Source organism: Macaca mulatta, chromosome 13 (genome assembly GCF_049350105.2).
Source record: "Macaca mulatta isolate MMU2019108-1 chromosome 13, T2T-MMU8v2.0, whole genome shotgun sequence".
In the NCBI taxonomy this organism is placed as follows: domain Eukaryota; kingdom Metazoa; phylum Chordata; class Mammalia; order Primates; family Cercopithecidae; genus Macaca; species Macaca mulatta.
In genome coordinates, this window is record NC_133418.1 from 77,869,559 (window position 1) to 77,892,213 (window position 22,655).

General features: G+C 49.6%; 1 protein-coding gene across 6 annotated transcripts in view; it reads right to left on the reverse strand.

Moving 5' to 3' along the window:
• The window catches only part of TTC7A (tetratricopeptide repeat domain 7A), a 153,846-nt gene that overhangs the window by 105,520 nt on the left and 25,671 nt on the right, over positions 1–22,655 (reverse strand). For 3 of the 6 annotated variants that reach the window (XM_077959626.1, XM_015112295.3, XM_028831692.2), the window contains exons 2-3: positions 16,377–16,540; positions 10,546–10,714 (exon numbers count right to left, since the gene is read on the reverse strand). In XM_077959626.1, the coding sequence (XP_077815752.1) occupies positions 10,546–10,714; positions 16,377–16,430 (223 nt within the window). In that variant the 5' untranslated portion in view covers positions 16,431–16,540. Of the gene's footprint in view, positions 1–8,617; positions 8,677–10,545; positions 10,715–16,376; positions 16,541–21,665; positions 21,761–22,655 lie in introns of those variants that run through there. The other 3 variants (XM_077959629.1, XM_077959628.1, XM_077959627.1) reach the window with 2 other exon arrangements.

Genomic DNA, 22,655 nt, shown 5'->3' on the forward strand with positions numbered 1-22,655 from the left:
TCAAAGTCTCCAAAAAATGTATACTCTATGATTCAGTAATTCTACTTTCTAGGAATTTATCTTAAAAAAAAAAGAAAAGAAAAGAAAAGAAAAAGCGGGGGGCGGTGACTCACACCCGTAACCCCAGCACTTTGGGAGGGTGAGGTGGGAGAATTGCTTGAGCCCAGGAGTTCAGGACCAGCCCTGGCAACACAGACCCCATCTCCACCAAAAAAAAAAAAAAAAGTGATGTATGCAAAATTTAGCTTCAAGGACATCCATTTCAGTATTGTTTATAAAGGCAAAAAAAAAAAAAAAGATTTATCATACGGGTCCAATGATGGGACTTCACAAAATTATGATAGGACATTACAATGAAATGCTATGAGGTTACTTACAGTGACATAGAGGTGTATTGAAAAACGACTCATGAAATACTAACTTTTTTAAAAAGCAGACTATAAAACATGACTGTACGAACTTACATTTTAAAAGCACATGTAAGCCTATAGGGAAAAAAAGACTGGAAGGATATACCTCAAAATGTTCAGAGAGTGCTAAGTCTGTTTCCGCAAATACAAAAATGGAGTTACTAATAATGCCTAGCTCGTAGTGTAGCCATGATCATTAAATTAGATGAAATAGTATAAAGCATAGAAAGTATGCTGGCTGGGCGCAGTGGCTCACGCCTGTAATCCCAACACTTTGGGAGGCTGAGGTAGGAGGATTATCTGAGGTCAAGAGTTCGAGAACAGCCTGACCAACATCTATACTAAAAATACAAAATTAGTCAGGCATGGTGGCGCATGCCTGTAATCCCAGTTGAGGCAGCAGAATTGCTTGAACCCAGGAGGTGGAGGTTGCGGTGAGCTGAGATCGTGCCATTGCACTCCAGCCTGGGCAACACAGCGAGACTCCATCTCAAAAAAAAAAAAAAGTATGCACTTAGAAAATATTTTCAAGTGATGCTCACAATAACCTCTTAGGTAGGGGTTTAACCCTTCTCCAGAGTTACAAATAAAAAATCTAGGCGGGGCATCTGGTGGCTTAAGCCTGTAATCCCAGTACTTTTAGAAGCTGAGGCGGGTGGATCACTTGAAGTCAGGAGTTCAAGACCAGCCTGGCTAACATGGCAAAACACCATCTCTACTAAAAATACAAAAAATTAGCTGGGCGTGGTGGTACGCGCCTGTAATTCCAGTTATTCTGGAGGCCAAGGCAGAATTGTTTGAAGCCGGGAGGCAGAGGTTGCAGTAAGCCAAAATCGTATCATTGGCACTCCAGCCCGGGTGACAGAGCAAGACCATCTAAACAAACAAACAAAAAAATTTGAATCCAGGGAAAACTGATTAATTCCAAGACCCCTCAGCTAAAAGCACCAGTGTCAACTAGATCCAGGTTTCTGGCTGGATGAGGCCTGATCCCCTAGCAGCCTGCTCCTTTGGCATCTGGAAGCCAGCCTCTCACCTGGGGCCAGGACAGCAGTGCCACAAGGACTGAGCTCCTGTCCGTGTGAGGCACACAGCCCACACCCCTTGGAGAGGGAAGCCAAAATCAACAGTGAATTCCCGCCATACCAGGGCTAAAAACACAAAAACCAAATATGCTATCATATCCTGTCCTGGAAGCAGCGTAGTGTTCTTTCTTTTTTAAAAGTTGTAATCAGAGACACAATTCCAGGTGACAGCAGAATAGCTTGGGGTTACACTGACAAAAAAGAAGAGTAAAAAAAGAAGCCCACCTTCAAGGGGCTGGGAGAAGAGAATCTGCAGATCATAATCCTTCCAGCTGCTGAGGGCATTTCACCTTTTTTGACTTTGCACAGCAGCTTCACAACCTAGCATGTCACTGCAATGCAGAGTTCCTGTGTACTAGGGTCAGGGCACCAGGACCTCCCTGGTGCTGAGTGTGAGGTAAAGGAGAACACAAGCCAGCCAGGCTGACACTGGGGGCAGGACAGGTTCTCAAGAGGCCTGCGCTCTTATCTGTGGAGCCACAATGAACCCTAAATTAGGCACCAATGACTAAAGTCTGCCAGGCTCAAGGTAGAATGAATGGCTGGAGAAGTATGAGTCACTCTCCACGCCATTAGCACACTGAGCTAGGGCTGGAGAAATGGAAGAGACCCACCGGAGCTTGAGGAGGCTGAACCGGCTAAAGCTGGAGATGTCCAAAGAGCAGGCCCTGAAACATCCTGGAAGCCAGTCAAAGCCAGTGAATAACCCTCGGAGTTCAGACCAACAAAAAAGTGGGTGATTCGTTACCTTGGATCCACAAAGGCTTCATCCTAGTCTAGGGCCCAGACTCCCCAGCTCCAGACCCTAGAGAAGATTGCCCCAGACAGCATGCTGACCACAGACAGCGTGCTGACCCATAGGTGAGCCTGATTTGAGGGAGAACAGGCTGTGCTGCACCTCATGGTGTGGTGACCTGCAGCCAAAGTTCTAGAACCCCAGTAAAGAGAGACACCCTGAGCCTTACTGTGGACTCTCTGCTCTGGGCCCTCTTGTGGAGCCCACCTGGCCCTCACGCTCATTCCCAATCCATCCCACACACACCTCCTCTTGGCTCCAAGAATTATGATTACACTGCACCTCCAAACAAGCCACCTCCCCTTCTTTCCCCCTGGGGCTTCCCTTTGGCCTTCCCTCGCTGGAAGGCACCTCTTCCACTCAACTGTCGGTGATTCATCCTCAAGTTCAGGCTCACCACCCAGCTCACCTGTGAAGGCCCCACAACTAGCTGGATCTCACCTGCCTCTGCAAGAGTGCTTCAATCGAACAAGCCCGAATGCTGGAGTCAGAGAGAGCGACGTCCACAGCCTGACCCTTCCACTACTGGTGTACCGTGAGGTGAATCATTGCTGCCTGCACTCTGGTGCTCTGCCTCCATGCCTTTCACCTACTTTCGTAACTGTACCCTGGTTTTCCTTTGAGGAATCATTCTTGCATCTCAGTCCACAGGATTCGGGTGGGGGAAATTCCACCCCTGGTACCAGCTCAGTATCCTAGGTGCTGGGCACCACGATTGGCTCCAGGGTGGGCAAGAGACCAAGCCACTTCCACGAGAAGCTTCCCCAGGCACTCTCTCCTTCTGAGGTAGTGGGTGCCATGCTGCAAGAACCATGTACTCCTGGAGCTGCTGAGGACGACCTCAACAGACCTCGCTGAGCCCCCAGATTCAGCTATGCCTGATGCCATGCTGCTCCAACAACTTTCTAGTTACAAGGGGCCATAAATATCCAGTCTCTCCTCTTTTTTGTTGCTACTTTCCAACTAGTTGTAGTTGCATGTTTGTCATTACAACCATAAGTCTGGTTACGCAGAAACTGATCCCCAGAGGCATGGTGCCCGAGGGGACAATTCCTGAAATACAAAATTGGCTGGGCTGAGGTCAGGTGGGGCAGAGAGGACTTTGCCATCTCCCAGCTAAGAAACTGGAATTCCAGATACACAGCAGCAGCACCACCGGCTGGAATGCAGCCTATTTTGTCTTGAGGTGAGACACTGGGCATGTGGTAGAACACTTCAGGATACCGGCCTATGCCAGATGCTTCTTGGAGCCTATGCTAAGCCCTATAAAAATAAGCCTTACAAGCATCACTCCTCGCAGCCCCTCTGAATAGGAAAGTTTTGTCTATATCAAACAATGCAAGACAGCTGAGAGTGAAGTCAGATAACTGGAGTTGAAAATTCCCTGTCCTTGCTGAAGGCAGTGCCAGAGGAGACAGGGGGACCAGACTCTATTAGAAGGCAAGACTGGAAAGGCCTGAATCCTTCCCCATGCAAACCTCACAGGGACCCCCTGCTGCAGCTCTCACTGCATTGCTAGAGAACCAGGGGTGGGTGCCTGAGAGGAGCCCCGAGGCCTGCTGCTGAGGGACAGACCCTCAAGGCCTGGATCTAGATCCATGGACTTAGAGTCAACACAATCTTTGGCTCTAGGTTCTCAGCCATGAAGATGATGCAATGCCAATTGCCCAAAGGCTTATTACTACAGAGTTTTAGGGAGCTGTAGAGGCAGACAGACCCCAAACCTGGCAAACAAGTCCTTGCACTGTTCAACCCATAAGGTAGGCTCAAGTGTTCCACTCCCATCAGGGGCTGGGCTGCCCAGAAGCAGTGGCCCAGAGGGGACTCTTCACAAATGGCCCTTTCTGGTGGCCAAAAGGCCAAGAGTCAAGGCAGAGCTTCCCACAGGACAAAACTAGGGACAGCCATATGGCCGAGACACCACGGCCAGGCAGGAAGTCTGCCACACTGCCCCAGCAAGCCATGGCAGGAGCAGCAGACCAGCCACTCTGGGGTCTTCCAAACAGCTGCTTCTCCTGGAGCTGCATCCCTCCTGGAGCTCTGCTCACCCGCCTGCCACTCCCTCAAGCGAAGTGACCCTAACTTGGCATCCCCAGCAGGTGTTTGCTGAATTAACTGCTGACAAATTTTACTTCCTCCTGTGGGAGGCAGGCCAGGAGCCTTGGGGGATACAACTGCAAGAGGTCAGACGCTCGGCGGAAGGAAGATACTGACCCCTAACTGGGGAGAATGGACGTGCATACTGGGCTGAGGTCCAAGTGAGCTGGGAGGAGGGAGACCATGCTGCAAGCTGAACAACTAAGGGAAGCTTCTGGCACAGGATGCACCTGAACTGTGTCAGAGGAGAATGTAAGGACACAGCTATGTGCAGAGTGAAGAAAAAAGGCAAGCACAATGTCCCAAGAAGAAGTGAAGGGAAGAACTTCATAGATTATATTGGATACCAGGAGCAGACCTCATTAGGCTGACAGGTGGGGCTTCAGGAAAGGAGAGAGGGAGACTGGTTGAGGGTACAAAAGAAATGAACACCTGTACTCAAGAGGCTTGGAATTCAGTGGAAGACAGGGCTCACAGTCATGAGCACATGGGGTCAAATGCAGAGGGTTCTGCCAAGGGAGTGGGCAGCACTGAAGACAGGCCATCCTAGAAGGGCCTTGAAAGCATTCTAGATTATTTTTGTTTTTTTGAGACGGAGTATCGCTCTGTCCACCCAGGCTGGAGTGCCTTGGTGTGATCTCGGCTCACTGCAACCTCCGCCTCCCAGGTTCAGGCAATTCTCCTGTCCCAGCCTCCCAAGTAGCTGGGATTACAGGTGCATGCCACCATGACCAACTAATTTTTTGTACTTTTTTTTTTTTAAGTACAGACAGGGTTTCACCATGTTGGCCAGGCTGGTCTCGAACTCCTAACCTTAAGTCATCCGCCCGCCTTGGCTTCCCAAAGTGCTAGGATTACAGGCATGAGCCACCGCATCCAGCTTAGATTACTTTTTATTATTTTTATTAATTTTAATTTAATTTAATTTTTTGAGACAGACTCTCACTCTGTCACCCAGGCTGGAGTGCAGTGGCATGATCTCGGCTCACTGCAAGCTCCGTCTCCCAGGTTCATGCCATTCTCCTGCCTCAGCCTCCCAAGTAGCTGGGATTACAGATGCCCACCACCACGCCTGGCTAATTTTTTGTATTTTTAGTAGAGACCAGGTTTCACCTGTGTTAGCCAAGATGGTCTCGATCTCCTGACCTCGTGATCCGCCCACCTCAGCCTCCCAAAGTGCTGGGATTACAGGCGTAAGCCACCGTGCCCGGCCTGATTATTTTTAATACAGAGTAAATGGATGATGTTCCCTCTTCACCAAACAAACAAGGATGGTAATGGAGCTGTTTCATCTGAAGATATATCTGTCACCTGCACTTGGAGTTGGCTGGGAGCATTTCCTTTCCAGGGCCTTCCCCTGATCTGACATGGTTGGTGAGGGGTCAGTGGGCTGGCAGAAGTTACAAGGGGGCCATGGCAGGTCCTGGGGAATGGGGTAGGAGAGGGGTGGGCTTCCAGTCTAAACCAAGATGACTGATGTTAGGTTGAAATATAAAAGCAAATTTTCTGAACAACTCATCCACAAACACCCATAAACGGCCCTGGGAAAGCAAATGCCAAGAAAATGACTGCAGGGCTTCACCAGGGCTGAAGGAGGCCCAGAGAGGAGAAAGTCCTCATCTGTGTGACCCGTCTTAGAGGCAACCGTAATCTGCCTCCCGGCTCCTCTGTTACAGGTGGGACACAAGCTTTAGAGACATCCATCTGGCCACCAATGCTACTTACAGGCTGCATGAACTTCCTCTGCTTCTTCATCCTCAAAATGGGCATAACAACCACCTCCCATTTACAGAGGAGAGATGAAGGTTAACAATCAGTCAACAAGGCTGGGCGTGGTGGCTCACATCTGTAATCCCAGCACTTTGGGAGGCTGAGGCGGGAGGATCATGAGGTCAGAAGATTGAGACCATCCTGGGTATCACGGTGAAACCCTGTTTCTACTAAAAAAATACAAAAACTTAGCTGGGCTGTAGTCCCAGCTACTCGGGAGGCTGAGGCAGGAGAATGGCGTGAACCCGGGAGGTGGAGCTTGCAGTGAGCCGAGATTGCGCCACCGCACTCCAGCATGGGCGACAGAGTGAGACTCAGTCTCAAAAAACAACCAAACAAACAAAAAAATCAGTCAACAAATATTTATTAAACAAGTATTCCAGGGCAGTGTCTCACCAACTGTAATGTGTGTGTACATCACCCGGGAACGTTATAAGGGTTAGATTCTGATTCAGTGGGTTTGGGGGGGCCCTGCAAGCTCCTGGGTGGTGCACATATGATCATCCCACCTCCCCCCATCCCCCTACATACACATACATCAGAGACATACATCAGAGGCTCAGCTTCCAGAGGGAGGGGTCTGCACCCCACGTTTCTGGGAATGCCATCAAACATCAGGTATACAAGAGGAGCTCAGGAAATCGGTACCTGGGAAATGAAGAACCAAACAGGGGATTCTGACAGGCAGGGGAGGCTCTGCCCGGGGCCACAGGTGACTTGGGAGCAGCTGGCCACAGGATAGGGCATTACTGAGTAACAGGTCAACATGATGACTTCTCTGCAGCCAGGAGCAGCTGAAGGCAGGACCAGGGAAGAGGTGGTTTTTCTTCCAGAGCCTCCAGCAGGGCCCAGCCCACCTCCCAGGTTACCAAGAGGCCCTAAAATCCAGTCTCCTACTCCTGGCTGGACTTGGTCAGTCTGAGCACCTGTGTGACTCAAATGTTACGGGACCAGGAGTGCTGGTGGCTGGGCACAGACCACCTGGACATGGAAACAACAGGTCTTCCCATGAAGTTGTCTTATTTTTCTATCTTAGTGGGGAACATGTGGTTTTTCTATTGTTTCTAAACAGACGTGACATGGACAATAACTCTTTTCCCCTCAGAGGAGGTGGAGGTCATGTACTCCCCTATACCTTATATACACAAATATGCATGTGATGTCTCTGCACTCTGGCTAATGAAAACCCAAGACTGCTGCAACTGCCTCTTCACTCAGGCTCCTGGGTTGACATCTAAAGCTTTCCCGGGAATCAGAACACATCTTTGGGTGTAATACAAGGGTGCACATTTCAGAGGAAGGCCGGGCCTTTGTGAGTGACGCCTCACAGGGTCACAGTGCAAGTCCCTCTACTCTGATGGGGAAAGAGGGTGAGGGGAATGTGTTTTTATGTCTTTTGAGGGTGGGGGTGAAGAGACCCAGGGCCTGTTTCTGAATCCCCTAAAAAGAACAGCAGCTCCATGTTGGAATCGCTCCACACTGGGGCCCCCACAGAGCCTCCCAGTCTGGCAAGCTCAGGCCCCCCTGTGACACACAGGCCCTGTCCTCCTCCTCCAGTCAGGTGTGCCTGAGACCCAGACTCCCCACCCCACTAGAGAGTACCAAACAGAACCACAGAGCAGATTCCTGTGAAAAATGGCCAGTCAAGCCATGGCGCAATAGTCTGGCCAGGAGTGCTGAGTGTGGGTCAGTCTGGCTCCTGCAGGCAGCCCAGCATCAAATGGAGCCCAAGATCGAGTGGCTGTCTGGGACGGAGGACTCCAGTTCAAATACACGCTAACTGATGTCCTGGGCAAGCTGCTTCATTTTTGTCAGCCTCAGTTACCTCAACTGTAACATGAGGGGTTGGCCTGGATCACTTGATTCCTTTCATCCTAGGATTCTCAGCAACAGTATCACAAGCTCCAGCTGCCTGGGTTCAAATCCCGCCTCCGCCACTTCCTGTGAGACCTCGCATGAATCACCTCACTTCTTCCAACCTTAACTCCTCATCCGTGACATAGAATGAGGGGAACACTACCTCAGAGGGTTACAGAGGGGACTCAACGAGGGTCTACCTGGCATGGAGGGGGGCTGAATAAATATCAGCATTCTGTGAACTCTGTGGCCCCTGCTGCCACCACCCTCATGCTCACAGATGGAGTCAGGACCAACGACCAGCATCCTCAGCCCCCGAAGGGTGTGGCCTCTACTCTGCATGGGAAGACCCACCAAATCCCCCAAACCCAGGCAGATCAACATCGTGCACACCCTGGTAGCCACGTGCATGGTCTCAAGCACACGCAGGGTCAGGCAAACCTCAGCATGCCGGGCAGCAGGCATGGTCACTGCAGCAGGACAGGGAGGAGGACAGGCAGAGAGGAGGCAGGCAAAGGGAAGGCCATGTGCAGTCACTGGGGAACGGGAGCTAGCACAGCCCGCGACCGAGCAGCCCGCGCCGGCAGCGCCCGGCTCCTTACCTCCCCTGCAGAACCTCTGACCACCGGGACTGTGTTTCCCCCAAGAAGCTGGAGGCATGCTAGAAAGAGGAGAGAGCAGGAGACAGGGGGCAATCCGTCCTGAGCCAGGCTCAGGAGAAAGTCCCAGAAAGGAAGCCCGAGGAAGGGGGTTCCGCTCAGGGCGTCCATGGCTGAAAGGGTTTCTAAGAGACCTGAAAGACCCAAATGCCAAATGCAGATCACCCCCAAGGCTGGCCTGTGCCAGAGGCGCAGAGCGGGGGATGAGAGAGCAAACGGAGAAGACTACCCATAGACCAGGCCGTCCCAGAAATGCACCTGCCCTCCCACCGGCTGGCGCTGGGTCCACCCACAGTGACCATCTTGCCAGGTTTCCTGGCATGGTGTGGACCCAATGGAAAAGGGATCCAAGGATCTGGGGTGGGCAAACCCCCTCAGGAAGTCCCACCAGCCAGAGTCAAGGAGGGTATGCCCTCCACAGATGTCACAGTCACTCCTCCTGGGACCCAGGGGAGACAGGGGAAACTGAGTGTGTGTTGCAGGGGCCTTGGAGGACTCATATTCCAAGGCCAGAGTCAGAGCATGGAGGTTCTTGTACTGGCTCCACCATTAATCTGGGTAACTTTGGGCAAGTTATCCTCTCTGGGCCTCAGTTTCCCCACATATAAGATGGAGAGAATGTCCCTATCTATAATAGAGGGTGTCACATACTCTACAAATGTCAGGCACCAAATCCCCACTGAGCCACAGCCATCTTTTCTAGACTTTTCTCTGGGGGTTGGTTTTTTTTTTTTTTTTTTTTTTTGAGACGGAGTCTCGCTCTGCCGCCCAGGCTGGAGTGCAATGGCCGGATCTCAGCTCACTGCAAGCTCCGCCTCCCGGGTTCACGCCATTCTCCTGCCTCAGCCTCCCGAGTAGCTGGGACTACAGGCGCCCGCCACCTCGCCCGGCTAGTTTTTTGTATTTTTAAGTAGAGACGGGGTTTCACCGTGTTAGCCAGGATGGTCTCGATCTCCTGACCTCGTGATCCGCCCGTCTCGGCCTCCCAAAGTGCTGGGATTACAGGCTTGAGCCACCGCGCCCGGCCTTCTGGGGGTTGGTTTGTGCGGCACTAGGGAGACGATCAAACATCCAAGATTCCTGACAGCAGGCTGGGCAGAGGGGTTCCCGCAGCCAGGGATCCAGTGAAGAAGGAGCCTGAAGCACAAAGTTTGGGGTAGGATGACTTTAACACTGAACACATTTGGGGTCCTGTTAAATGGCATGGTTTCCCCAGCTGGGCTGTCCACAGCCCCCTCATGAAATTCCTACATCATTGATCTGTGTCCCTAAATCCCCTCCCGAGCACCCCTTGTCCCTGGAAGGCTGAGAGCTCCTCTAGGAACCGGTTCTGAACTGTTCATCACTGGGTCTCAGCCCCTGCTCCCTGGGCCACTCACGGCAGGTGCCCAACAAATAACTGAGGAGTAGCAGACTCCTACAGCACCCAGCACCTCCTCTGGGGCCAGCGCCAGTCAGCAGAGCCAGCCTGCCAGTGAGAGGTCATACTTTGTAAACCTTTCTCAACCTGGCTACACAACTCCGCTGATGCCTCTTGGTCATGGTAACCCTGGGAGGGCAGGTATTACAACCGTATCTTCCAAACAAGTAAACTGAGGCCAAAAAAGGTGAAGAGGTGATTGCCCAAGGGTACACAGTAGGGTAATCGTTGTTGACAGAGCCAGGGCGAGAATCTGAGTCTCCTGATGTCCCAGGCACCAGGCAACGTCAACATGGCCAGTTACTACCAGCATCCACATTGGACACCAGTACCAGGGCATGGGCACTACCAGGGGTGAAGAATCTGGACACGAGCCCAGCAGGGCTCTGGGAGTCAGAGTGCAATGAGCTGCACACAGTGGAGGGGAGCCCAGGCTGGCGCTAACAGCTACCTTTGATGACAAAAGCCTCCGACAGCAGCCGCATCTGATACAGGGGCTTGTTCTCCACGGACACGTCATCGATCCCGGCCCGTGCATACATGCTGATGGCATCTCGGTACGAGCCCTCCACGTAATGCAGTTTGCCCAGGATCAGCATGGCCTCACACATGTACTGTGGCTGAAAAGACAAGGACATGTTAGCAGCACCTCCCCGAAAGGCACCTTGGGGTGAACACCCCCCACTGAACCTTGACCCTGTTTGCCTCAGACCTTGCTCAGAACTCCCCCGCCTCCTCCAGGAAGCCTTTCCTGATGCTTAAGCACATGATCCCCGCTCTCACCCATGGTCCATAGTCCACATCGTGGCTCTCAAAGAAATTCTCATATGAGTTCCTAATGGTTTCAAATGTGTGCGTTTTATGTCCCCAGCAAGACTCCAGAGACCTTGCAGACTAGGCCCTGTCTTCCCTCTCCTGAAGCCCCCCAAAGACTGCAGCCCATGGGGGTCCCTCAGAAGCTCAGGCATTTATTCTAAACACAAGTGGAGAGTCAGAGATGGAGCTAAGGTTTGTGGAGCCCCAGGCTTCTCATTTTGGGGGTCCTCTTGTGTACATGTATACGCAAATCATAATTAGGTAAAAGGCCTCAGAAACAGCCTATGGGGGAGGCTTATGCCTTCCCCAACAGTGGTGGAGGGACAGATTGAGGAGAAGAGGGCCTGCTGCGTCACCATCCTCTTCCTATCAGAAATGGGTCAAAGTGCAGAACCACAGAGGCCAAGAGTGGCTGAATTTAAACCTGGTTTCTTTTCCCTCCTTTTTCAAAAGCTGCTTATATCTCAATCTCCACCCCACAGAGGAACTCTCAGGGCCTCCCTTAGGGCCTGCAGTGGTCTGGACAGCCCTGATCACCCCTACTCTGGCTTGGGCTCCTGTGCTGCTGCCTGAGGGAGGCTGTGCTGGCCCTGGGCTGTGCCATCCTAGCACATGCGTTCTGATCTTGGACATGGCCCCAGTTCTCCTTGTGACCTCCCACCTCTTCAGGCCATTTGTTCTGGTCCGCTGCCTCTGATTCTGTCCTCAGCTGGCTCACAATGCCTACGGGCCAGGCCCTGGGCACTGCTCCTGCCACACAGGCACCAATCTGTCCATAAAGCTCCCCAAAGATGCAGCTCTGGTCCCACTCCTGGCATCTGTCACTGGCAGGAAGGTGCTGCCCCTGTCTCCCTGCAAAGAGGTAAGAGTCTGGGGTCCCTGTGTCCCCAGGGCAAGCCTCCAGCACTCCTTACCATCTACTGCCCTCTCAGAAGCCAAGAGAAACGGAGCGTGGCACAGACAGGCTCCAGGGAAGCCAAATTCTCCTTCCCCACTCGTCCTTCTGGCTTTTGTGAGTCCACATTCCTCTTTTGCCTGTGCTTCCTCAAGTTCCCTTCACCCTAACCTAACCAGATCCTCTTCCATCCTTTGGGGACTTGCTCAGGCCCACCTTCTCCTGAAAGCCTCCCCGACTACCAGGGAGCTCCCTTCAGCTGAACTCCTCCAATGCCTCTACCAATGAGCCCATTCAGCCTCTGCACGCCTGACCTACTCTCTCTATTAATTAACTCTCCAAAGCTGAATCTTTTGAGGGGATTTGCTAGTCTCCTCAGATAGGCCACCCACTCCCTGGGCCAGGGCCACAGATGACACATCCCAGAGGTATGTGGCCTATAGTCCTTCCAGGCTGGGCAGTGACTCTGCGTTCCCTGCACTGGTCTCTAGCCATGGGCTCATTTCCTCCCTGCTCGGGCTGCGTCTTCCTCGTGGGTGAGGGAGAGAAAATAACACCTACTCCTCACCGCCTATCACAGCGATGCTGAGGACATTAATAGGGTAAAGTCCAGAAAAGAGCTTTGAACTTTTCTTTGGAAAAGAGCAAGATAAATACAGGGTATGTGTAATTATCATTATCCTGCACATGGAGACAAGGGCAGCGAGGCACAGAAGGACATTTCAGGCATGCTGATGGCGTGTGGCTAGCGGTGGTTCATGGAGGACCAGTGGCAGTTAACAACAGAGCTTCCACCAAGCTGGGGAAAAATTAGACAATGCAGGGCATGTTTTATAAAGCCACATTCACACTATTTAAAAAGATGCTCGGCCGGGCATGATGGCTCATGCCTGTAATCCCAGCACTTGGGGAGGTCAAGGCAGGCGGATCACCTAAGGTCAGGAGTTTGATACCAGCCTGGACAACATGGTGAAAACCCGTCTCTACTAAAAATACAAAAATTATCTGGGTGTGGTGGCACGCGCCTGTAACCCTAGCTACTCGGGAGGCTGAGGCAGAAGAATCACTTGAACCCGGGAGGCGGAGGTTGCAGTGAGCCGAGATCGTGCCACTGCATTCCAGCCTGGGTGACAGAGCGAGACTCCGTCGTCTGAAAAAAAAATGGCTCTTAGTTCTGAAAGGATATCTACCTTGCCCTTCAATGCTAAGCTGTTTTTCTGTTATGGCACAGTAAGAGCAGAAGATGGTATCATTTTGCTGCTATTTCTTGCTTTTTAATGTCCTTACTTGGCAGCATGAAAAGTCTGCTGCACTCCGTGGGACCCATGCATGTGGATATGAAATGTTCTTGGTCTATCAGCCCAACAGTCAGGGAACGGAACCCTCACCCAGTGGGAGGGTGCCATGCAGGAGGTCGCTTTACCAGGGGAACAGTCCCCTCTACTGTGTGGATCAGTGCATCACCTACTCCTTTTGTGCCTCACTGTCCCTGTCAATAGAAAGGGAAAAAGGACTTCATGGAGATACCCAGGTATGAGGAAATAACGGATGAGGAAATACTTCACAGACTAACGTGGGAACTATAAAAGTAGGGGTGTGATCACCATCCGTCACATGAATCCAACTTTCCCAGTCATTATTTTATTTCCACCCCAGTACTCTGGGAGGCAGCACCAAGAAGTGAGAGACAGCATTAGAGCATGGGCTGTAGACACCAAAGGCCTGGGTTGTCATCACTGTTCTTGGGTCTCAGAGATGGGGCTTGGCAGGGCACAGGGCCTCATGCCTATAATCCCAGCACTTTGGGAGGCCAAGGCAAGAGGATCGCTTGAAACCCGGAATCTGAGACCACCCCAACCAATACAGTGAGAACCCTGTCTCTACAAAAAATTGAAAAAGAAAACAAAAAGAAATGGGGCTAATAGTAAATACCATTGCAGAATGTTCCTTGGAGGCCTACATGGGATGGTGCAAAGCCTCAACCTAGTGGAGAACAGAGTTTAGGACAAGTGGCTTGTTTTTGCTGATCTCCACACAACTGAGCTAGACCGGGTTTTAGAGATCAGGATCTTGCTCTGTCACCCAGACTGGAGTGCAGTGGCATGTACACAACCCACTGCAGCCTCAACCTCCTGGGCTCAAGTGACCCTCCAGCCTCAGTCTCTTGGATAGCTGGGACCACAGATGCAAGCCACCATGCCCAGCTAATTAAAAAAAATTTTTGTAGAGATGGGGTCTCACCATGTTGCCCAGTCTGATCTCAAACTTCTGGCTCAAGCAATCCTCCTGCCTTAGCCTCCCAAAGTGCTAAGACTACAGGCGTAAGTCACAGGCCAGTTGGGACTTTTATTTATCACTCAAATTACTTATTTGTTGACTGGAATTTTTACAATAAGCCTGAATCATGTTTATTTTTGAAACAATTTTTAAACATTTAACATTTAATTAAAGAGGTCTTGATGGGAAAAGCTTGAACCCCATCAATCTGGTCCAACTCTTTTGACCAGCAGATGACAAACTGGAAGGTCTGTGGGGTCAATGGACATACTCACAGTCAGGCAGTTATTTTAACCCAATACAAACCTCCCAGTGCTATAATACCTCTCAAGGAGCCTAAAAGCAGTAACCTTAAACTTCTAGTACACACTCCCCTCTCCCCTGTCCCTTCCCGTTCCCTCCCTTACAGAATAAGCCTTGCACATCCCAGCCTGGTGTTCCAGTCTGCCCTTCCTAGCCCCAAAGTACCTTTACAACCTTGTCTACATCCAGCCCCAGAAGGATCCAATTCTAGTACTACCATTACCCGGAGTCTGCTCTCTGCTTACCCTCAAAGAGCATCCCGCTCAGACTTGCTTCCTCATGGATACCACTCCTATCATGGTCCACCTTGGAGGAAGGCTATTTACTTACTGACAGGACTTATCTTCCCAAGAGACTTGCAGCCTCCTTGAGGGCAGGGTCCACACTAGATTTGTCTTGATTGCCCTCAGAGTGCACAACACAATGCCTTGCACACAGTACGTTGGAATAAAAGGTTTAAGGAAGTGAATATATTACTTTGGAATATCTCTTTAAAAATCAGCTGGGCGCAGTGCCTTACTCCTGTAATCCCAATGCTTTGGGAGGCTGAAGCAGGAGGATTGCTTGAGCCTAGGAGTTGGAGACCAGCCTGGGTAACACAGCAAGACCCTGAAGAAAATAAAGACAGACAGACAGACAGAAAGAAAGGGTGGGGGGGGAAGGAAGCAAGGAAGGAAGGGAGGGAAGAAGGGAGGGAGGGATCACTTCCTCTTTGAGTTTCTTTTTTTTTTTTTTACCCCCTCCCCCTCCTCTTTCGAGTTTCTAATGACATACCCATGCCACTATTATAGCTCAGGATACATTGTAATCTAGAACAGCCACAGCCTCAAACTTGGATGCACATATGAATCACCAGGAGAGCTTGTTAAAACGCAGATTCTAATTCTTAATTGCATTTCTAACCAGCTCCCCAATGATGCCCACACTGCTGGTGGGTGGACCACATTTCGAACAGCAAAGTCCAGAGAAAGTTGTGACTATACTCCTTCTGGGAGGGAGAGGTGGGTCCTCTGCCTCCCTCAGTGTCTTGTACTCAGTAGGTGCTTCATAAATGCACGTGGACTTTTTTTTTTTGCATGTGGACTTAAATGGGCTTGCCCTGTTATGGAGCTCTTCTGTCCCTAGCCAACTCTGCATGTTTGCCTGTTTTTAACTAGGTCATAGGTTCCCTGAAGTTTTATTTCCCTGAGAGCCCCCTGACCCAAGGAGCCCAGAGGGCCAGGCACATATTTTTTTTCTTTTGAGTTGGAGTCTTGCTCTGTCACCCAGGCTGGAGTGCAGTGGTGCAATCTCGGCTCACTGCAAGCTCCACCTCCCGGGTTCTCGCTGTTCTCCTGCCTCAGCCTCCTGAGTAGCTGGGACTACAGGCGCCCACCACCATGCCCGGCTAATTTTTTTGTATTTTTAGTAGAGACGGGGTTTCACCGTGTTTGCCAGGATGATCTTGATCTACCTCGTGATCCGCCCGCCTCAGCCTCCCAAAGTGCTGGGATTATAGGCGTGAGCTACCGTGCCCGACGGGCCAGGGACATATTAAGTCAACCAAGCACTGTCCAACAGAAATATAATGTAAGCCACAAATGTGAACCACATGTGTAATTTAAAAATTTCTAGTAAGATTATTTTTAGTCACACTGAAAAAGGTAAAAGGTGAAATTAATTTTAATAACGTTTTCTTTAACTCAATATATCCAAAATATACCATTTAAACATGTAATCAACATAAAGTTACTGCTCTTTTATATTCTCTGTTTTGTACTAAGACTTTGAAACCTTGTGTATGTTTTATACTTACAGCACATCTCAATGTGGACTAGCCATACCCCAAGTGCTCAAGGGGCCACATGTAGCCAGTGGCTACTGTAAGTGTAAGGGCAGCTTGTAAGAGAGACTTGTTGCTCAGATGACCAAATGACTCAGGGAGGACTGGACAGATGGGAGGCAACGCAGATGAGGAGAGGAGGTCTCACGCTTGAAGGCCGACGACTTACCGTGAGCCTCCCATGGTTAAGGATACTGCTCAGATAATTTTTGGCTTCGCTCATCTTCGGCTCATTCTTCTCCAGCAAAGGGATGGAGTCTTTTATTTTGGCATGATTCTCCTTCAAACACTGCTCCAGGAGGGCCTCAGCCAGCAGCAATTTCCCAAAGTCATCTGCAAAGCAAAGCAGGGATCAGAGCAGCAATCCCTTGAACAAGGCGGATAATGGAGGGCAGTGCACACTCCTTCCTGGACCCACCCAACCACCCCTACCAGGTACATGAACGGCTCAGGTCTGAGAAAATAAAGGCACATTTTCCATAAATTTCAACAGTCTTTAAAGAAAAGACACAGGCATTCTACCACGATTACAGTACAAATTGCCCCTTTGGATTTATTTTCTGCTGTAGTTTAATGGTTGGGAATACAGAGTTCCCAGGACCTGGGGACAAATTCCCAGAATTTCAGAATTTAAAATAAGGGACAAAGTCATACGTATGCTGTGCTGTGGATAATAAGTTCTTAAACCAAGAAGGAATTCTCCTCAAATGACTGAAGAGGAAAAATACATGAAGTGGCTTAATAATGTACTTTCACATGCTGCTAATTTCTATGTAACCATAATTGGTTTTCTCCATTTTTAAGTGTTTTTGTTTGTTTGTTTGTTTTAAACGGAGTCTCACTCTGCCACCCAAGCGGGAGTGCAGTGGCATGATCATGGCACTCCCAGGCTCAAGTGACCCTCCTGACTTAGTCGCCCAAAGTGCTGGGATTACAGGCATCAGCCACTGCACCATTCCGTTTTTAAGGCAATTTGACATGACTCAGGATAACCTGGCAGCCACGGTAGAGTTAGGTGGGAAGCAGATCTACTTGTCGCCAAGGCAAATCCTCGAACATGTTTAATACCTCTGCATTTTCTGGAGTTCTCTCACATATAGGGTATACCTGCAAATGAGGGTAGCTCATTTGAATCCCTCACCACCTAGTAGGTGGTTTTATACTGCTTGGTTTAGTGAGCACGGTGGCTCACGCCTATAATCCCAGCACTTTGGGAGCCCAAGGCAGGCAGATCACTTGAGGTCAGGAGTTTGAGACCAGCCTGGCCAACATGGCAAAACCCTGTCTCCACTAAAAATGCAAAATTAGCTGGGCATGATGATGGGCACCTGTAATCACAGCTACTCGGGAGGCTGAGGCAGAACTGCTTGAATTCGGGAGGTGTAGGTTGCAGTAAGCCAAGATCGCACCACTGCACTCCAGCCTGGGAAACAAAGTGAGACTCTGTCTCAAAAAATAAAAATAAAAATAAAAATAAAAATAATACACGGCTTGGTTTATTCGCTGCCTCCCTTTACCACACTGAAAGCTCATCTTGTGAGCACCAGATTCCTGCTACCTACAGCAGAGGCGGCTCGAGCATGGGAGTCGCGTGTTCAGTGTGCAGGGTCTGAGGTCAAGGGTGGTTTCACCGTGGTTCTTGGGTGGCTATGCTCATTGCCCCTCCCAACAACTGGGGTGAGGAGCAGGCCCACCATTCAATATAAGCACTGAGTAAATACCTGTTGAGTGAATCGGATCTCTCAACTACCCCACAGGGAAGCCATCAGGATCGAGAGTTAAGTGCCAGTCCAAAAATGTCCCTACAAATGCCTGCTTGGTGCCATCTTTTTCAAAGTGCTCTTTTTGCTACCAGGACAGTGTTCTCAGATGTACAGGGCTGCCATTCCCTCCTCACTCTCAGGGTATCACAGTTTGCTAACATCTCATAGCCACTGGTCCAAAACTGCATGCCTTGGCCGGGCACCGTGGTGCATGCCTGTAGTCCCAGCTTCTTGGGAGGCTGAGGTGGGAGAATCGCTTGAGCCCAGGAGTTCAAGACCAGCCTGGGCAACACAGGGAGACCCCGTCTTTAGAAAAACACAAAAAACTTCATGCCTCTGAAGACGAATGTCTTATCATAAGGGAGATTCCCCACAGAGAATGATTCTAAAGCTCAGAATCCTAAGAACACCATCGCAGGGGGTTTTCGTTCTGAAGGCACCTGTTATGGGATCCTTTGCTACGTACCTCATGACTTTTAAAATTAACATTTTGAGGAAATGGTCCAAAAAGTACCTGGTTCAAACTATCATTCATTGCTGGCAGACTATAAGTTGGTAGAATCTCTAGAGTAATTTGGTAACATACATCAAAATTATTTTTGCACATCCCCATAGAGCCGCATTCCAGAGCTGTGGGCCTTGGGGAAAGTTCCTCCCTGCTTCTAACCTGCTTTGCCTCTGTAAAGCCAGGGGTGGGGTTTGAAGTCAGAGCCTAAAGAGGGAAACGAACCCCTCAGGACGTTGGCCATGCCCCCCAGCTGGTCCCTGCCTCGTTGCCCCCTTTCCTCTGTGCACTGGCAGGGCTCGCGCCCTTGGGTGACCATGCGACCAGACACAGCACCATCGGCGGCCATCCCGTGCACTCTGCCATCCACCTGCCCGGACCAGAGCTCCTCGCTTGGGTGAGCTGCTTGGTTGGGTGCTTTCACACCAAAGAAACCAGCTTCCTCCCCAGAGCATGCCCCTTTGGACCTGGACTGCTCCAAGTGCGGCTGGCCATGGCCTGGTGCGGGTCTCTCAATGCTTGTGATCCAATCCCAAGGAGATGAGTGCAGAAACTTAAGAGTACACCTTTAGAAATTTGACAGAGTAATTTTAAATCTGTTGAAATCTAATACTAAAAAATTGGGAGGTAGTATTTTGTGTATTTTTCTTTTATTTTTCTAGTAATTCATTTTTATTGCACTTTATGAAAGTATCGGAGCATAACAGATTGGGAATTTATTTTGAGACAGGGTCTCTGTCACCCAGGCTGAAGTGCAGTGGCATGATCTCAGCTCACTGCAATCTCCACCTTCTGGGTTTAAGCAATTCTCCTGCCTCAGCCTCCTGAGTAGCTGGGACTACAGGCATACGCCACCATACCCAGCTAATTTTTTGTATTTTTGGTAGAGACGGGGTTTTACCATGTTGGCCAGGCTGGTCTCGAACTCTTGGGCTCAAGTGATCTGCCTGCCTCGGCCTCCCAAAATGCTGGGATTACAGATGTGAACCACTGTGCCTGGCCAGATTGGGAATTTAAACAAAACAAAATTGATCCTTCACCACATATCTCTAAACCATAAGAGTGACTGACTGCGAAAGAGGCACTAATATTTGTTGAAGGCTTAGTATGGGCCAGACGCTTTTTCATATAGCATCATTTCATTTCCACAGCCCTGAAAGGTAGGTATTATCACCATTTTATAGATGATAATAAAGATATGCAGTATTGTTATGGTCACAGCCAGTAACAATAATAAAAACATAACACAGCCAAAAAATACCCTGTCTGTCCTGCATCCCATGCAGAACAGAGCTGCTGGTAATTTCAAAATAAACAATAGTCTTAACAACTTAAAACAGTACATTAAAAGCTAGTTGTAAATCCGAGGACAGGGATAAGAACTGTCCTCACCTTCATATACCTGTGACTTTCAGACTATTTTGTTGATTGACACTTCAGGTCCTTCTCAGAAGGCTTTCTGCCTGCCCCTTTCAGCCCCCAACTCAATCTACTTGTTGTTTGTTTCCCAGACACCCAGGAGGCAGCAGAAATTCACTTTCTTTTCCTCCTTTGCTCAACTCTCCTCTCCCTGCCCTACCTCTCTCTTGCCTTCCTCTCCTCTTTCCATCCAACTATTCTCAACTGTCCAGTCTATGGAACTGAAGGATGTTTCGGAAGTAGAACTTCTAGACTTTTCGTTGTTAAATAAGAATTCAGGCCTGGTGTGGTGGCTTACGCCTATAATCCCAGCACTTTGGGAGGCCGAGGTGGTAGGATGGATTGAGACCAGGAGTTAGAGACCAGCTTGGTCAACACAGTGAGACTCTGTCGCTACACACAAAAAAAGTTAGCTGAGGTTATAGGTACATGCCTAGAGTCCTAGCTACTTGGAAGGCTGAGGTAGGAGGATGGCTTAAGCCCAAGAGTTCAACGCTGTAGGGAGCCACGACTGTTCCACTGCACTCCAGCCTAGGCAACAGGGCAATACCTCATCTCTAGAAAATTAAAAAAAAAAAAAAGAAAAGAAAAAAAAAAGAATTCAGGTGGATAAAGGCTTCTCTGCCATTCCAAACGGAAAACAAGTTGCTTTTTATCATCCTGTTGTCTGAAACCTCCTCTCTATCCCAGTTCTGGTGAAGTGCTGTAGCTTCCCTCTACCCAGGGGCGTTTAAGGAGACCTTCCCATCAGACCGATAGTGAATCCGACCCTGGGTGCTGATTCTGCAGCCCTGCTCAGCACCCTGCCCTCAGCAAAGTCCCAAAGCCCCACTTACTGGCCACCTAGTCTCCCAACCCCATCGCGTTGGGAAGGCCTCAGTGCCTACCTTCCTTACAGCCCCTTCAGCTCACATCCCCTCCAGGCCTCTCCAAGAGTGCCAGGTCACAGGGGCACCCTTCAAGACCCCATGTTTGAATGACAGTGATCCCCTTTCCACAACCCACCCATTCACAGTCAGGAAACGCTGGTCTAGCCAGCCAGGCCAGGGTTCAGACCGGGCCCTTCCCCGCTGGGACAAACAGGGGCACAGTGGTTTCTGCAGCTGCTCACCTCCCAGGACTATAAAGGGCTGGGACCTGCCAACCACAGCCAGGAGGAAAAGACTGAAACTAGCAAGAGGCCATCTGCCTCGAACAAACCCTTTCTAACTGAAACTGAAGAAATGTTCAAAACAATCTCCAGTCTTAAGAAGAAAAAAAAAAGCAGGGCGGCGGGGTGGGGTGACTACAGATTAGGAGAAATTCAAAGGCCAGGCATGGTGGCTAACACCTATAATCCCAGCACTTTGGGAGACCAAGGCAGGAAGATTGCTTGAGTCCAGGAGTTCAAAATCAGCCTGGAGCACATAGTGAAATCCTGTCTCTACAAAAAATAAAACAATTAACTGGGTAGCTGGGCACAGTGGCTCACACCTGTAATCCCAGCACTTTGGGAGGCCGAGGCAGGTGGACCATGGGGTCAACAGATAGAGACCATCCTGGCCAACATGCTGAAACCTCATCTCTACTAAAAATACAAAAATTAGCTGGGTGTGGTGGTGTGCACCTGTAGTCCAAGCTACTTGGGAGGCTGAGACAGAAGAATTGCTTAAACCCAGGAGGCGGAGGTTGCAGTGAGCCGAGATCACACCACTGCCACTGCACTCCAGCCTGGCAACAGAGCAAGACTCCATCTAAAAAAAAAAAAAAATGGGTGTGGTAGCATACACACCTGTGATCTCAGCCACTTGGGAGGCTGAGGCAGGAGGATCACTTGAGCCCAGGCTGAAGTGAGCTATGACAGAATAAGACCCTGTCTCTAAGAAAAAAAAAAAAATTAAAAAGAAAGTCTCAAGATGGATAGGTAGAGAACAGATATGTAATAAAGCAAGCACAGCAAAAGGTTAATAGGTACACAGGTATTCACTGCAAATTCTTTTTGACCTTTACTATTTATTTGAAATTTTCATAACAAAATATTGGGTGGGGTACGGAGACCTAACCTAACAATCAAGCGCAATGTGTGGCCTAATTTGGATCCTGACTCTAATAAACTAATTGTAAAATGTAATTGTTAGATTTTTTGTAAGGTATAATAATGGTACAGTGGCTATATTTTTAAAAAGAGTTTTTATTGCTGGGTGTGGGGGCTCATGCCTGAAATCTCAACACTTTGGGAGGCCGAGGTAGGAGAATAGCTTAAGCACAGGAGTTCGAGACCAACCTGGGCAACATAGCAAGACCCCATTTCTACAAAAAAATTTGAAAATTAGCTGGGTTTGCTGATGTGTGCCTGAGGTATGTTGCTTGGGCTGGTCTCGAACTCCTGGTCTCAAGTGATCCTCCCGTCTTGGCCTCCCAAACAGCTGAGACTACAAGTGTGTGCCACCATGCCTAGCTAATTTTTTTGGAGGGCATGGGGGGTAGAGATGGGTCTCACTTTGTTGCCCAGTCTGCCCTTCTTTCTAGTCAGGAGGCTGAGGTGGAAGGATCCCTTGAGCCCAGGAGTTTGAGTGTGTAGTGAGCTATAATTATACCAGTGAACTCCAGTCTGGGTGAAAGAGATAGTTCCTGTCTCAAAAAAAAAAAAAAAAAAAAAAAAAAAAAAAAAAAACCAAAAAACCAGAGATCTTATTTAACAAGTACATACTGAAAAACTGAAATGTGGAGGAGAAATGGGTTGAGTATAGCTCAGATGAGACTTCATGAGTTCGTATCACTG